Source organism: Crinia signifera, chromosome 5 (assembly GCF_055691185.1).
Source record: "Crinia signifera chromosome 5, ASM5569118v1, whole genome shotgun sequence".
In the NCBI taxonomy this organism is placed as follows: Eukaryota; Metazoa; Chordata; class Amphibia; order Anura; family Myobatrachidae; genus Crinia; species Crinia signifera.
Genome location: NC_139221.1, coordinates 288,371,201 through 288,389,563, shown reverse-complemented (window position 1 = coordinate 288,389,563; position 18,363 = coordinate 288,371,201). Strand labels below are relative to the sequence as shown.

The window sequence follows — 18,363 nt, the reverse complement described above, 5'->3', positions numbered from 1 at the left end:
GGCCAGCTGCTCACAGAGCCACTGACCATACCCCCACAGTGGGGAAAGTGGGAAGCGTGACTTTGTCCCCTTGCCTCTAGCCCACGCCCCCATATTTTGAGTACCTTCTGCGCACGCAGGGTCCCAATTCTCAGGACTGACAAGTTGGGACATATAATATAGCCTGAATATTGTTTTCAGTTAAAAATGCTAAGAAAAAAAATGTTAGTTACATTAAAGTTGTACATTTCAAGACAAGTGGTCACAAGAACTGTGACAGTTGCAAACACAGAATTTAAATGCTATATATTAGTACAGTGGTCTTCAACCTGTAGATCGCAAACTCCCTGTAGATCATGGTCATAAGGAAGTGATTTAGAGCAGGATACACTAAAGCAAAAAGTTCTTATCAGGAACCCCGCCGCCCCCCAATCCCCCCCCCCGCTCCCCCACACCGATGCGTGCCCCCCTCCCTCCCCTCACCTGTTTCCAGACAGCCTCCTGCTGTGCTGCCCAGACCAGTGACTCTGTCCTCCCTAGCCCCGTACTTCCGCTTTCAGGTGCAGGGAAGAGGAGGAGAGCCCTGCATCAGCAGCTGGGCACATAGCAGGAGGAGGGAAAGCTGCCGGGGACCCGCTGTCACGAGGGTTGCCACCTCACTTGTCATGGATCCCTGGAGATCCCCCTCCTCGTCCTAATTGCGCATGCTCCCGGAGAAGTGAGCATGGCCTCATAAAGTGGGCGTGACCTCGTAATGTGGGTGTGATCTGCTTGGGAAAGTGGGCGTGGTCTCTGTATATGTGTATATATATATATATATATACATATGTGCATATTATACATGTATATTATATTATATATATATATATACACATATATAAACACGTTTACTATTATAAATGCTAACATACATGGAAGTTTAAAACAGCAGATAAGGGAAGATTATAAAAAGCCGGGCGGCAGTAATGGAACTTCCCGCAAACGAGTGCACAGCGTGCAAGCGGCTGAAGCCTGGAAGCCGGGACCGGACAGATGGACGTCAGCAGCGTCACAGGAAGGAGTGTTTTTTACATTTACGCTCAATGTGCGCCTTTCTGGTTTTTCTCCTACATGTTCCCTAATTGAGGCATTGGTGAGCCTCTATCCAGAGATTGAGCTGCATTACATGACTCGGTGGATATATATGGGCAGATTTGTATTTTAACTGGACATTGCGCAACCTTGGAAGACTTTGTATGTATATATATGTATGTATATATATATATATATATATATATATATATATATGTGTATATATATACACACATTATCCATGTTTGGTCAGATTACCTACAGTTTACCTGGTAATAATATTGCATTGGTGGCCAGGCTGGCACAGTGTGGCTGGGCTGGGCAGGGCAGCTGGAAGGCGGCAGGGCAGCTGGAAGGCGACAGGGCAGCGGCGGCAGGTCAGGCAGGAGGAGTGTCGGGCAGCCGGATGAAAGCCCCGTCGAGTGCATCTGACAGCGGCAAGCACTGGCGGGGGGGGGGGGGGGGGGGGGGATAGAGCAGAGAGGCTGCGATGTGCTGGAGGAGCCTGAAGGCTTTTTTAGACACCCGGACTCCGGGAGAATCCCAGAATCCAGGAGACTGGAAAAGCCTCCACGAGTGTTGCCACCCAAAACAGGAGAATACCAGAAATCCGGGAGAGGTGGCAACCCTAAGCAGTACACAGCCACGCTTCTAGGTGCCACATTCACAATCTCTTTCCACAATCTCTCCATATATGGAACTAGCCACGCCCTTTGGGAGGAGCATGACACGCCCCCTCAATGGGGCACTGTGCAAAATTCTATTACCAATTATAATCTCCCTGAAACTAATTTTCAAAAGTAGGCAAGTATGCGGTAATAACAGGTCATGACTGAGCACTAGTAGCCTCTAGCACTGTTTCTGGGTCTACCGCGCATGAGCAGGACTCTGGGAAAATGGTGCGACGTTCATTTACTGTACATGCGTCCAACCTGCAGCCATTATAGATATGCCCTTGCTTAGAGTCCTCTCTTTCTGGTACAAAGGTTGTACTAATTCAATTGGTCTATAATATTGCACGAGGGTTTTACTTGCGGCATGTTAGCTGTGACAAAGGGTTATAACAACATATTTAGGTTTTGATGTATAAAGCAGTGAAAAAAGTGGAGGCGTGGACCAGTGAAATTTGGCCATAGCCACCAATTACCTTTAAGAAAATCTAACAGTCCACAATAGGTGAATGCTGATTGGTTGCTATTGGCAATTTCTCCACTGGTCCATTTCTCTACTCTTTCTCAGATACATCAAACCCTACATGTCTTTTGCCTATATGGGTCCTTAATTTCTTGTTTGAAGGGGTTGGACTTCCCACAGTTGATAATATTATTTATATCTATTGACCAATGGAAACTTAAGAAAGCATCAAATTTATGGATGTGAACGTCAAATGTCCTCCTAGCCACCAATAACATGATGACTTGCCCAGCGATGGCTGCTGCATCAGTATCCCCAGCAGGCAGTGATAAGCGATTTGGTCAGCCTGGGATTACAACCCTATAACATTAGTTGAGTAATGTACCACACATCACAATATAATCCCTACAATACAAATAACATAGGCCCTTATTCTGAATCGGACGGTACGGCCCGCGTGCGGCCGTACCGCCGATGTTTTTAGTCTGCACATGCGCAGAGGTCAATCTGCGCATGTGCAGCCCCATTCGCCGCAGACGTATTTCGTCCGCCGCAAAGGGGGCGTATAGGGGCGTGAGGGGCTTCATACCCTCATTTCCCTATGTATACGCCCCGCGTTTCATGGGCGTTCCCATGCAAACGCGGGGCGTATGCATGCTAATCAGGGTATGACGCCACTGATGGGGGCGGAAAGCTGACGTCGCCGGATGTCAGCTCTCAGCCCCCATACAAGCTATCACACGGACGATTGTCCGTGTGGTCTCAGCTTGCGGGAGCTGCTGTGGCGTGCGGCCCTGCCTTCGATGGTCGACGACCATCGAATGCAGGGGGCAGCTCCCACCATGGTGGAGGCGTACGCCCCACCATTTTTATGCGGATCGCCAGCCGTCCGTGTACGGACGGCCGTGGCGATCCGTCTCGTGGGCGGGGATTGGTTTGTGCGGCCGGAGCACCGTGTGCGGCTCCGGCCGCACCAACCAGAATAAGGGCCCTTATGATAAGAATGTAATCCTCTCTCACCGGCTAGCTGGCTTCTGTTGTCTCCTGTAATGACTACGATCCAGTCTTTCTGAATAGTTATGGTCAGTGCTGTACTTGCAAGGTTTGCCAGGTCAGCTAGAATAATAACCACTCCGTAACAGAATACCTGTGGATTGCAAGAACACATACAGCATGTACTAAAATGTAATATCACACTAATTACACATATATATTCATCGTGGGTCCGACGGTGCAGAGCAGACCTGTACTGAACAGTAAGCACACGGGTATGGTGCATGCGCAAATGACCAGACATCAGTACTTTATGGCATGCGCCGAATTTACATCAGGACCTGAATCATACCAACTGTATGCAGGAACCCACATATTTATAGACATGGCAATTATAATTTCTTATCGCTACTTAGAATGGGAATGAGGAATTAAACATTGCTTTGTAATAGGAGCCTGTCCCTGTGGTGTGTTAGAAGTGAAGTCATTGCAAATGCTAATACGATCCTTTCACTTCTGTGGGAGCTGGGCACATTGACCATGTGAAATAGACTAGAAAATACACATCTACAAATAAAGAGTGCCGCGGTGGAATCTTCTGGATCCCGCTCTGGTACCTTTTGAAAAGGGCAGGACATAGGTTACAATGCCGCACTGCATCTGGTGATGGTATTAGCTACTGGGGCAAGCGCTGGAATGGTAAATTGGGAATACAGTAGGGATGTCAATCCTGGGATTGGGATCGGTGGCTTTTTTTAAAACGTAGTGACCACCAGTGGACAGTTGGTTCCGCTGTGTGTTGTGATGACAGGCATGACGGAGCTCAGGCTGCGCAGCGTGACCCTTGACATCACGCCATGCTGTTTAGCGCACTGTCAGGGACCTGGACACCCAGTTACATGCCCACATGGTCGATTCTGCTGCTGCCTGTCACCACTACGTCTGTAAGTGACAGTGCAGGACAGGGGGGATGGGGAAGATTGGCGGCCGGGCAGGCAGGCAGGCAGGGCGGAGTTAGAGGGCAATTACAGTGACATTTGGGGAGCGGGGTCATGTTTTTTTTATTAGGGAGGCCAATCCCGGGATTCCCGGGATTCCCGGGATCCCAGGATTGAGCATTTTTCAATGCCTAATCCCGGGATTGAAAAAATGCCCTGGGATTGGCATCCCTAGAATACAGTATAAGCAGCCACCATATTCTCTCATAGAAGACAATGCAGGCCTAATGACAAAAAGCAGATCATACCACAGGGCTAACGAGAACAGAGCGCAGACTGCACAGGCTGCTGTATCTTGTTATTAAATAATGAATCAACCACAGTTCTGTGTATCGTACATCATATGACAGCATCCCTCAGGGTTGCCGACCCTCCCGCACTTAGCGGGAGTATCCCGCTTTTTGATCCTACCTCCCGGTCTTCCAGGAATATGTTGGGTCCTCCCGGCTTATGGCCTGCCTGGCAAAAAACATTGCATGCGCAAGTCACGAAGTGCCGGGGCTGACCTCGCGGCTGCCGGCCGGGGTTCTGTTGAACGTGGTCATATCGCTGGCAGTGGCCACAGCATGGGAGCAGCAGAGGGAGCGGCACAAGCAACAGAAGGCAGAGCTGCTTGGGGCCATGCCAGTAGGGCTTGTTGGTACTTGTAGTTCTGCGACAACTAGTGAGTCAGATATTTCTTAAGTTGAAAAGTAAACCTGGAGAATTACACAACATAGAGACTTACGGTGAGCCATCCATGCCATATCTGTTCTATTTCATTCTTATAGGAGAATACCAGCATCAGGACTATACAGCAGGCAGTGACAGAGGAATTCTGAATGAATAGTGATGCGTGAGCAACTGCGGGAAGACAAATACATATTAAAGCCAAGTAGAAACGGTGGATAGAATTCACTATGGACGCAGCACAAAATACTGTAAGCTGAATCCACCAGGTCTACCCGACAAAATCGTGTGAAGTCTTCTAATGTATAGACTCTGGTGCTACAAACCCTATGGGCAGGAACAGATAAACAATGGGGCAGATAAAGCTGCAGCTCCAGGCCTCCACATAAAAATAGGCCCAACAGCATGATGATCACCAGACAGACACCAATATTAACATTGCATTTCTATTTCCCACTTTTATGGAATTTTTGTACTTTTATGTACTTTATTTAGGGAGACAGTGGGGCTTATAATGTATGGGTTCTACATGCCTACATGACATCAGGGCTTATAGTGTATGGGTTCTACATGCCTACATGACATTGGGGCTTATAATGTATGGATTCTACATGCCTACATGACATCAGGGCTTATAGTGTATGGGTTCTACATGCCTACATGGCATTGGGGCTTATAATGTATGGGTTCTACATGCCTACATAACATTGGGGCTTATAGTGTATGAGTTCTACATGCCTACAGGACATTGGAACTAATAGTGTATGGGTTCTACTTGCCTACATGACATTGGGACTTATAGTGTATGGGTTCTACATTCCTACATGATATTGGGACTTATAGTGTAGGGGTTCTACATGCCGACATGACATTGGGACTTATAGTGTAGGGGTTCTACATGCCTGCATGACATTGGGGCTTATAGTGTATGGGTTCTACATGCCTACATGGCATTGGGGCTTATAATGTATGGGTTCTACATGCCTACATGACATTGGGGCTTATAGTGTATGGGTTCTACATGCCTACATGACATTGGGACTTATGGGTTCTACATGCCTACATGACATTGGGACTTATAGTGTAGGGGTTCTACATGCCTACATGACATTGGGACTTACAGTATAGTGTATGGGTTCTACATGCCTACATGACATTGGGGCTTAAAGTGTATGGGTTCTACATGCCTACATGACATTGGGACTTATGGGTTCTACATGCCTACATGACATTGGGGCTTATAGTGTATGGGTTATACATGCCTACATGACATTGGGGCTTATAGTGCATGGGTTCTACATGCCTGCATGACATTGGGGCTTATAGTGTATGGGTTCTACATGCCTACATAACATTGGGACTAAAAGTGTATGGGTTCTACATGCCTACATGGCATTGGGGCTTATAATGTATGGGTTCTACATGCCTACATGACATTGGGGCTTATAGTGCATGGGTTCTACATGCCTACATGACATTGGGGCTTATAGTGTAGGGGTTCTACATGCCTGCATGACATTGGGGCTTATAGTGTATGGGTTCTACATGCCTGCATGACATTGGGGCTTATAGTGTATGGGTTCTACATGCCTACATGACATTGGGACTAAAAGTGTATGGGTTCTACATGCCTACATGGCATTGGGGCTTATAATATATGGGTTCAACATGCCTACATGACATTGGGGCGTATAGTGTATGGGTTCTACATGCCTACATGACACTGGGACTTATAGTTCTACAAAGAAAGACATGCAGTGCTGATGCACTCTCCACAATATTAAGCTCTGCAATCTAAATACTGAGCAATAATAAAGGTTCTTGGTATATTTATTGGCCAAGAAATACTAGCCCACCAACCAGCATCTATATCTGGTGGGTTCCTAATACTAAGTTTTAATCCGGGGCGCAGCACCACAAATAAAAGGCCAAAGCCAGTCACTCCAGGGCAGCACATTAGTGAAAAAAAGTATTAGTGAGTAAATAAGAAAAAAAAAAAAAAGCTAGGGGTTTAAAGTGTCACATACTGTAAGTGAAAACTGATAAAAAAAAAGTATAATATTAGGAGAAAATAGTGAAATGTGCTGCCGTGCCTTGAGGTGTGAATTAGGTCTAACATCAGGGGTGTCTCTGGGGTCCACTAGGGGAAGAAGGGTATTTGTGATATCCAGGCGGTTATGGTAATGAGTTGTTTGTCTGCTTAATGGAGGTTTGGGGTCTGTGTTCAGTCTTGGGGAAGGTGAGGTATTACTGGAGATATGGGGTTTGTCACAGCAGCTTATAGGTCTGGAGGCCAATCGACTGCCAGAGGCTTCCACACAGGTGTAGTGATGTATTTACGCCACATATTTTGTGCCTCAAACCAGTGGCGTAACAACAAATTTTGCGCCCCCCGCCAGGAAAATTTTGGCGCCCCCTCCCACCCCAGTTAAGACACAAGACACACCCCGGGAGCTGGCAGGGGTGTATGTGCGGCGCGGGGATACCTGCAGCGCTGTCTGCAAGCTGCAGTCAGAGGGGTCCCTGTGGCACTGTGTATTAAGTTGGCGGGGTCCCTGCAGTGACTTGGAAATAACTAGCGCTATCCACCGGGAGGCGGATGCGCTCGTGGGTTTGAAAACACTGGCCGCACGCTGATTGGCTGAGATTCAATCAGCATGCAGCCAGTGTTGTCAAAATCAGAAGCACTAATTATTTCCAAGTCACTGCAGGGACCCCGCCAACTTAATACATAGTGCCGCAGAGACCCCTCTGACCGCGGCTTGCAGACATTGCCGTAGGATCCCCCGGGCCGCAAAGACCCCCCTGCCCGCTCCTGCCAGATCCCCGCTGCACCCACAAGGAGGGGGGAGCTGGGGGCATAACAATAGTGCCCACAGACCCCCCTGAGGCCAACACTTAGTCAGCACCTCCCAGCCGTCGCGGGGGCTGCGTTGCTATAGTTACGCCACTACCTCAAACATGTAATTTGGTGCTGCATGCAAAAGGCAACTTCAATTCTTTCAGGAACTCTTTCAGTTACCAATCCTCCCCTGCTTATGGTTAAAATACTTTTAAAAATACTATTTTTTATAGGGATGCTGCTGTTGGCATTCTGACCTACGGGATCCTGTGCGCAGGGATATCGATATCACCCCTGTATTGATATTTCCCTGGATTGTACCTGACCATCATTTAGTACTGTATATCTTCCTCAGGGCCAATTTTCAGCAGGAACCAGCAGGAAGTCAGTTCCTGAACCTCTACTTAAATATGACATCTTCAGGAACAGAAAATCTACTTTCCATAAGATAAGTTTTATTTTAAAGCCCCCTGTGAGTGCCTTTGTTTCTAAATACAATATATACAGTACATTTATCTCTCTCCCTCTCTATTTTTTTTTATTAATACACCCCCAGACCTGGAGTTCTTGGACCTATTTTTCCAGAAAAATAGTACTGATCTTCCTATTATCCCAGAATATCTGTGAGACTCCCATTTGCTCGAGAAGGTGTCATTGACTTCCTGGAGTAGTAAATGGTCTTGGGGCTTGATGGCTCGTTTTTGCGGTAAATAAAGTAATTGTGGTACAAATCACTGTAGGGGTGGCGTTGTGATGACGTGAATTGAGGAACCATCTAAATCTATCGGGTAGCATACTCTTTATACAGCATACTTTATATATCTGTGGAACCTGTATTTAGATCATACTTGTCAACTTTTTAATTCTACTCTCTGGGAGTAACCAAGAAAGAAATAGAAGGTGGGCAATGATGGGGGCGGAGCTGGTGGTGTCATTAGGCTCTGCCCCCACTTGGGTAAAATGCAACAATTTGCATTAGGCCCTGCCCCCTCAGGATGAACCATGTAATCAAGGTTTGTATATCGGCATATATTTATATCTCCTCACTGGCCTCGCTCGATGCCAACTGGCTCCTCTCCAATCTGTCCTCAACTCTGCAGCCAGGCTTATCTTCCTCTCCCAATGCTCTTCTTCTGCCACACCCCTTCAACAAAATCTGCACTGACTGCCATTCCCCTACAGAATCCTCTTCAAACACCTCACACTCACATACAGGGCCATCTCTAATTCCATTGCTCCATATATCTCTAACCTCATCACCATTCATACACCCTCCAGCCCTCTATGGTCAGCCAACGACTGCCGTCTCTCCTCCACCCTGATCACTGCTTCCCATGCTAGAGTTCAGGACTTTGCCCGTGCTGCACCCCTTTAGTGGAATGCACTCCCTCGCTCCAGTAGACTCTCCCCGACCCTGCAAAGCTTCAAACGGGCACTGAAAACTCACCTATTCATCAAAGTGTACCCTTCCACTGCATAAACTAGTCCTGGGGCTGGTTCTCAGACTTCCTTCCTGCTTACATCCTGCTATCAAGCCACCGCCCACTTGCTTGCATTTCATGTAATCTTTCTGTCTCCCCTTCCTCCTAGATTGTAAGCTCCTCAGAGCAGGGCCCTCTTCCCTCCTGTTGTCAAAGCCCTCTTCTTGCACATTTCACTCACAGCTCTCCTATACTCAAACACTCAGTGACCATCTTTGTCCACATACTCATCTCCATCATTGGCCTCAAGCCTCTAGTTGTATGTTGGTTGAGTCCTCACTACTTATATTTAAGCTGTAATGTGTATTGAACTGTGGCGCTCTTTATTTGTACTGTATTTTTTGTTATGTAATCAATGTAATACTAAGTTTTGACTCCCGGTACTGTTCCTTTGTACGGCACTGCGAAACACTTGTGGCATCTTATAAATACAATTATAATAATAATAATATCCCTCATTCTGTCCACTTCACTAGTAAATGGGTAGGATGTGAGAGGGTTGCTCACTCCTCTGGAAGTATGGGGTCTTCCCCAAAAATATTGTGTCTCCCACAGGAAAAAAGAGCATAGGCAAATATGGTTTACAGTAAATGGTGGTTTAAAATACACATGTGATGTGAATGGTGTAAGTAATGTGTTATCATGACTTCTGTGACCTGTTTTACATCACTTAGCTCAGAGCTTCTGTTCCTATAATTACATAACTCCTCAGTAGCTCCTAATATTATTATCATTTACAGAATGCATTACAACTTACCTTTATTTCTGGGTTTCCTGTCAATCCAGTCACCAATTAAAGCCCCAAACACTAATACAGACCCGGCCACCACTAGGCCAAAAACAGCTGTTAAAAGCAGGTTATGTCCATAGAGTTCAATGAGGAATACAGAGATGGCAAAATGCCACATGCGATCTCCCTGCAAAGGAGAGCAGAGCACAAAGAGCAGCTTAGTCATACCACCTAGAGTGCAAGCTCTTCTCATCACAATGTCGGCAACCCATTAACACTTCCATTAGTTCTAAGTCTTACGCTACAGAAATTAAAAGTCACAGATGACAGAATTTAAGAGTTTATTTTATAGTGGAAAAGCAGCAATGTTAGAAAGGGCCTGATTCGGGGGTGCGTGCTGAATCTATAAATTATTAGCAATGTGTGCATGCATAGGCAGTTCTATGCATCTCAGGGCCTCATTCAGACCTGTTCGCTAGGCTGCTTATGTTCTATGTTCTCAGTCTAGAACGTGCTAAATTCAGTTGCATCTTCTGCATCTAGCATGTAAATACCATTGATAGCAATGGTGGCTGTGGCTGTTGTTGTAGGTCAGTGCAACTGCATAGAGGCATATGGCTCTGAATATGGGCATATAGTCACATTACAATTCCATTAACATTCTGTAAGACTTTTGCAGCCCTGATTTGCAACCATCTTATGTGAGGCTCAGGATAAGGTTTGATGTTGCTTTATCAATAACAATCGAATCCTATATAATAAAAGGCTTATGCTGCTCCTCACCTCTAAGGGGGGGATTCAAGTGTTGTGCATAGCAGCAGCCTCTAGATGGTGACCGATGGATTAATTCAAGTCTTGCTTTATTCTGACGAGCAAAGCTGCTGGTGCTGTCATTACTGTTATGTTATTATACAATACAATACAATACAATACAATGTGCAATTGTAAATTAACAATTTGTCAGATGTGGAGAACAAAATCTTTAAAATGGTACCTCATTTATGGATTTTGGTTAAGGATGAAGGGAGAAAAAGGGATAGTCATTTTTGAATGGGCCACCTAGTAGGTTTTATTTATTTGTCCTTACATTTTAGACATACCTCAGGAGGAGCCCTTCTCTTCTTATTATAGAAGAAGGGTCAGGTTCTCTGGGAGACCTGTCTGCAGAGGCATGGAAGGATGTATCAGGGCCTGTGAATAAAGGCCTCTGTTGTGATCCCCACTGCTGGTTGCACCTGAGGTCTGGAAGGTAAGCAGCCTTTCTCCCCGCTACCTATGTAGGCCCAAACTCTTAGTCCCCAGCCGCGAACATGTGGGATGCGGCGCGGAGGGCCGGTTCTCCATACTGTAGTGAGGTCCGCATGCGCTCGTCCTGCTGCAGCTGCATGGAGCTCTGGGGTTCTTCTGGGACAGGAGGTCAAAATAGCTGAGCAGGCTTTGTTTTAGGTGCCAGGTGGGAGGGGGGACAGACACTGCACAGCGGTCTGGTAGCAGCACTGGCAGTAATGTACCAGTGTGTTATTAGCGCTTGGAATCCGCCATATATTATATTTAATATATATGATGATTATGGTTTCTCTTGTTTTCTCATGTTGTGCAATGCATGGGGACACGCAAAATTCCAGGGGGAAGGTATGTGACGGCCCAACACAGTTATTAACATTGATTTGTAAACAAATAAAACAATGTGCAATTGTAAATTAACAATTCTTCAAAAGGGGAGAACGTAATCTCTCAAATAGTACCTCATTTATCTATTTTGGTTAAGAATTAAGGGAGGAAAAGGGAGCATCACAAAAAAAATCACCTTTTAGAAATAATATATATGATATGGCAAATAGTTCTCATACATGTGCTCAATATTTCGAGCATGTTTTGCATATCTCCTTAAAGTAACTTTTTTTTCTTTTCAACATAAATCAGTCTTACAAACTATAAGAATATTAGTATTTACATTTAGCTTTTTTTGTGTTTTACAGGCTGCTAATAATTATCATAATATGACAATGATATCATATATTTAAAACACTGTTGTGAACAGAGAGACATTGAATCTCACTGTGACATCCTCCTTCTCCACTCTCTGCCAGTAGATAACCTGTAAGGAGTGCCTGATTAACCAATAGGCTGATCAGGCTACAGCCTAGGGTACCGGGATTGGGTGGGGGCCTTACAGATGACAGCATAATTTATTAGCCATTACCCATCTATCATCAAGTTCTTAGGGTGATTGCCAGAAGGCTGTGCCAATATAACTACTGATGGAACCATTACTTTATGTACATTGTCCTACAGAGCCAAAGTCTCCTTCACATGCATTAGATCCTACAGTACATGCCAATTGTATAACCTTTGTTAGATGCACATGGGCAGTATGGCTGGTGAATCCCTGCACGCTCATACACATGTTTAGCAGCATTACATGGGGAGCTACATGTGTATTAGCCTAGGGCACCTGGAATCTTAAGGATCAAATATGGTTTAAGGTAACATGTTTAAAAAAGGGGCAGACAAGATAGGCCAAGTGGTTCTTATCTGCCATCAAATTCTATGCTTCTATGCTAACCTTTAATTAGGCCCTGCTTGTAGGACAGTGCTTTCCAAACTTTTTGGAATCATGGCACCCTAGAGTTTCAGAATTTTTTCACGTCACCCCTAGGCCGAAACAGTTCTATTGAGAAATTTAGAAAAAAAAATAAAAGTTACCTAAATTGTGTTTATTGTATATGTCATCCTTAGATTCAGTTATGTGGTGAGGGAGAAGATTGGCAGCAACCATCTCTGGATTTGCCTATTAAATTGATGATAAATAATTTGGTTTAGTCCTGGACCATCAATCCAAGTCACCCCTGCGAGTGTTGCGAGGCACCCCAGAGTGCCACGGCACACAGTTTCGGAACCACTGTTGTAGGAGGGGCGGGCAGGGGGCTGGAACAGGGGAATACTGGGTGTTCCCCTGCACATGAAGGCGTGTCGATGCCTGCTTGGAGCGGGCGACTGACATCACATTACATCAGCACCTGCCCAGAATTTAGCCATCTCCGGCCAAGATAAAAGTTAGTCTAGACTGAGTATTATCTTCGATAGATCTTCTATCTAGCATGCAGGAAATGTTGCCCCGCTGAACGCACACCCAACCCGCCACCCAAATCTCTGTGCTATGATGCAAACGGATGTGTACGCTTACACATCTGCTCCCATGTGCCAGCACCATCAAATGATTTTTCCTTTGTTCGTTATGAAAAGTAAGCCTGGGCGTACTTTTCTAATGGATGCTTTCTGACGAATTAGGATGCTGACATCATGTGACATCATCTGCCTGCCCCAAGCAGGCAGGGCCACGTCTGCATTTGCTGGGGTCCGCCCAGCTTTCCATGGGCGTGCCCACCGATTTTGTGGGCACGCCCATGAAACACTGGGCGGACCCCGGGAACGCCCCCTGCCTGTCACTCAGAAAGAAGAGAAACTTCACCGAAGGTTCTCGCAGCTGGGCCATTTGCAACAATGCGCATGCATAGACCCAAACATTGGAAACGGGGACTAATACAGACCTGTACGGCCCCAAAGTTATTTTTGTGCATCATTGACTCCTGACATATAACACAGTGACAGGTTGAATTTATTTTCACAATGATCTAAACGGCTGTGCATGTAGATAGGCAATGTTGTAATAGCTAGGATAGCCAGCTGTGTATAAGAAGCACTGTAGCATTATACATAATAGGAAGTGGCCTTACCCATATTGAAAGTGCACAGCTCACATAGACAAGGAATTTTGGTCCCATGAAGTAGTTCACAGCAGGGCCTAATAATACAAATATACATATCAGTAAATGTGAATTGTGATATTAATCAATAGAAAGAGACTAGATTAAGTTAATTTGCCTATTCATTCCATGTAAAGTGACAAAGATTTCATATAAAAGCAGTGATGCAGTGACACGTGACTAAAGCCCCATCATTGTATATGTCATGTTATAGTCACTGCTGAAATGCACTCATTTATCTCAGCAGGGTTACAAGAAGATCTCAGAATCCTTAATAGATAATCCTATAGCCCCAGTGCCCCCTGCTCACTTCATTCTGCTGTATGCCAGAGAGTGAAACTACATCTCTTTATCACACATGCACTAACACAGAAGGTAGCAGACTAGCTTTCAAAGCTTTTGCTTCGAGCGGACTTACTAGTAATCTATACATTATAAAAGAGCTCTGTATATATATATATATATATGTTCATTGTGTACCATTCTCAGTAGCTGTCTATAAATGAAATAGAACCAGACTGTGGAGTCTCTTAAGGTCCCCATACAGATGGAGTACCGTTCATCTAGCCTGCCTATTGCGTTTCTCCCAACTCGCCACAGCGCACCTACTCGCACGGCAGCACAATAAGCTTGGCGTTTGGCATATGGCGTTACCTGATTAGTGCAATACCAGCGATAATCCACCAAATGTCACTTTTTAAAATCACCACTGTGGTAGGTGCCCATACCTCCCAACATGACCCCCTTCAGGAGGGAAACTCTGTTTCTGGACTTCCCTGGTAATGTGGGATTGCCATCACCTGTGGTGAAATACCTTTCTTACCCATTAACCTGTTTAAAACAGGTGATGGCAATCATACATTAAGAGGGAAGTCCTGAAACAGAGCATTGTGTCCCTCCTGGAGAGGGTCATGTTGGGATGTATGGATGCCTAATGCAAACCTATAGCGAAACAATCCTCATTGCGTGTGTGCGAAGTGTCCATTGAAATGAACTGTAGCGCAAGAACTACTTTACTATACAATAGCGTGTTGTTCAGTATGTTAGAAATTTTTCTTCATAAATAATATTGCATAGACGTCCGTCTCATTACACAGGTATGAATCATTATGTCGCCAATTTTTAGTTTGAAAATCATAAGGTCGACCACTATTGGTCGACAGGCAGTAGGGTGACACATAAAAAAGGTTGACTTGTATTAGGTGAACATGGTCAAATGGACAACACAAGCAAAAGGTCAACATGGGTTTTTAAGGTTTTTTTTTGTTCCTATATCAACCAAGGTCGACATGGACTCCATATAAGACACAAGGCTCACTGCGCTCCCAATGCTTTGGGGGCGGTGCCTTGCTGCGCTCGGCACACTATTATATACCCCCTCCACGACCACTCGGATAGTAAAATATGAACAATTTGGACCTGTGTGAGCAGGCTTGAATCGGCCCCTGAAATTCAGTGGGCAGGCTGAACCTTCTTGTACTGTTTTAGTTCCCTAGGCCCAGATTTATCATATAGTAGCTTGGAGGGAGATACAGGTGGTAATTTAGACCTGATTGCATGGCCACAAATGTGTAGTGGCCAGCTATCAATTAATTTGTACACTGTACAAATGAGATTTAAAATAGTGCAGACCTGCTCTGATACAGCACAGACCTGCTCTCTCCCCGGCTGCCTGTCACTGACCCATGGCAACAAGCATTTCACGCCCCCTTGGTAATAAGCATTTCACTCCCCTGTGGCAACGAGCTTTTCACTCCACCATGGCAACCAGCATGTAATCCCCCATGGCATTCAGTATGAAGGTCCTGGCATTGAGCATGAGCATTGAAGGCCCTGGCATCAAGCATGAAGTCTCTGGCATTGAGCAAGAAATCACTACCAATTAACATGTAGGTAAGCAGCACTAATGTGGCATAATATGTGTGTGGTGTGTGGTGTAATGGGCAAAATGGTGTGTAGCACAATGTGTAATGGGCATCACAGTGTGTGGCATAATGTGTAATGGGCATCACAGTGTGTGGCATAATGTGTAATGGGCATTATGGTGTGTGAAGTAATGTGTAAGTGGCATTACGTTGTGCAAAATCAAGAATAGAATTGAAGCTAAGGTTAAAAAAACATTATAAGGTGGGGCTAGGGGCGGGCCAATAGGAGGGCTGTGGGTGGGTCAAAGGGCGGAACACTGTCCAGGAATCTCTCAACACAAAGGTGGTCTCCAGGTTAAGCGGATGGTAATTCATTATTCCTATACCATTGACTGTGTTATGGTCCCCTGAGGAATTCTAGGAACAGACAGTCAACACCCCCCATGTGTGAGGCCCCAATTGCATCACCCCTGTTTCATCTGAATCATATTTTCCATAAAATGGTCACTTTTTAATTCAATAAATTATTTTTAATTACAATCAGTCCAATCTCTATACTTATTTTTTTTGATTATTTCTTATTGAGCGCTGCTACCCCCCCCCCCCCCCCGTTTTGTACTTGTTTGTATACCTCAGGTTTGACTAACTTAAAAGTGCAGCAGCTAGTGAACCATCTCACGTCATAACGCCACCTTCTCTCCCCCTCGCAGGGGAACCTCCATTTTCTCTACACTTGCCAAAAGGAGTGGTGTTTCCGGGCAACCAGAACCCCCCCCCTCCCCCGTGTTTGCCTATGAAATTTCACGTATCTTAAAATCTAAGGGTTAACTTGAATTAACAATGGTTTTGCCATGCCCCTTTTCCTCACACTGTAAGTATCGATCCACCTCAAATCCAGAAAACTGAGTTGTTGTTTTGTTTTTAAATTATTTTCTGGAATACGTATCTTACGTTTTGATCATTAGTATGGATAAATGTGTTTATTGCTTACATGCCTCACTTGTTGTTGTTTTTGCTTTTTAATTATTATTTTATTCGAACTATGATGATATGCAACATAAATCTATAAAGCAATATCCAGCTTATGCCAGACCACTGGGAAGCATGCCTAAAGTATATGAAAAGTTTTAGCATAACAGGTTTCCAGAAGAAAGATGCTATACCTGTAATACAGTTCATGATGCAACACATAGCAAAATACCACAGCACAATGCATAACCACCGGCTGAACACCACAGCATGTACTAAAGCCCCTAAAAGCGATATAGCACATGCCAGTTATACTCTAAAGTGATCCACAATATCAGATATTTCCACAGCTTCCAAATACATCTCGGGAACATATTACCAAGTACTTTCTTCTTGTCCTTATCTTGTGTAGAAGGGATGTGTACTTCTGCCCTTTCATTTCCAGGACCTTCAATTTCTTCCAATTCTTCCAGCATTGCAGATTACTAGACGTCAAGCAAACATCCAGATCAATTTACACTCAGTAGCAAATTTTGAAGCAATGAAATAACAAGTAGCTACTAAAACTAACATAGAAAAAACAGATTTATGTTTACAATAATGCTTAAAAAATTAAATATACATTTTAAAGTACTCAATAAGGCATTAAATTACAGTTTCAATAAAAAATATATGCCTCCCCTACTGGTAAAAACACATATAATAAAAAAACAAAAATATATGTATTCTCTTGCCTCGCATCAGGTTAAATGTCCCTATCATGAATAATAAACTGTAAAAACATAAACCACACTACATAGAATGACATACTCAATTCGATAAAAAAACTAAAAAAATCTAAGTTAATTAAATACTCCGTTAACAAATCTAAGTTAATTAAATTCAGTATACTCCGGTATAACATTGGAAAACTGTGGTCACCCAGAATGCTAAATAAAGTTAAAAAAAAAAGTTTTGTTTATAAAATAATGATTTTATTAATGTTATCACTGTCACGTACTACAATAATTAGGGGGACATGAGCACAATATCCCTGCTGGTGGTTTAACTGAAGGATAACAGTTATTTAGAAAAGCTGCAGGTTATGTAATATCCCTCACCTGCCTTCGCTTGTATAGATAGAAACATTGCATTTTTCTAAGTACAGAATCACGGTACTTACCATAGAGCTGCAGAATAAAATCTCTCATCTGTCCTAATGAGTTTTTTTTACAAACTGTTGCCTAAAAGCATTTGATAGTTGGGGAGAGGCCTCCCAGGCATGGAAAGATGAAGTTTCCAAAGGAAAAAAAAAAGGTAAAAGGAAAAAGAAAAGAGATGAGATCACTTTCTGAAACTTACGTGGACACTTGCTAACATGTACCCCATTGTGTAAAAATGCTGGAGGTGCAAATGTTTCATGTTTGTTGTGAAAAGGAGAGCCAGCACTTTCTGTCACACGTGACAGGCTAGTACAATGTGCTGTATCTGGGGTCATACTGAGCTATGGGAATGCAGTGGTTGGAGACAGGCTATGCATTAGACAGCCTGGGATTTCGTTTTGACAACACAATAGGGTAAAAAAAAAAAAAAAACAGCTTGATGCACGCAATCAGATCGAATATATAGACACGAGTTCTTCTGCTGCCATACAATATTTGTGATTGCTACTTCACTGGGATGCTGGTTTAGAAAATTCATTGCAATTGTGTTGTTCAAAATTGTAACTGTAATACATTTTTTTATATAGTTATATTTTGCTACAGGATTGACAAGGTGTTTGGAAAGATCCCTTTATTCTGGTACAGCAGAGTTTACTATCTAATTTCAATATCTCAGCCACACTAACTCACACACCAGGAATCATTTAGTCACATGACTACAAA

At 44.2% G+C, this 18,363-nt stretch overlaps 1 protein-coding gene across 1 annotated transcript in view; it reads right to left on the bottom strand.

Annotated features, from left to right (window-relative positions):
• The window catches only part of LOC146005814 (ferroportin-like), a 32,356-nt gene extending 15,382 nt beyond the window's left edge, over nt 1-16,974 (bottom strand). Inside the window, exons 1-5 of the mRNA XM_083145239.1 lie at nt 16,878-16,974; nt 13,635-13,702; nt 9,925-10,084; nt 4,903-5,018; nt 3,205-3,331 (exon numbers count right to left, since the gene is read on the bottom strand). Of these exons, the coding sequence (XP_083001365.1) occupies nt 3,205-3,331; nt 4,903-5,018; nt 9,925-10,084; nt 13,635-13,702; nt 16,878-16,974 (568 nt within the window). The remainder of the gene's footprint in view (nt 1-3,204; nt 3,332-4,902; nt 5,019-9,924; nt 10,085-13,634; nt 13,703-16,877) is intronic.
• Between the last annotated feature and the right edge of the window lie 1,389 nt (nt 16,975-18,363).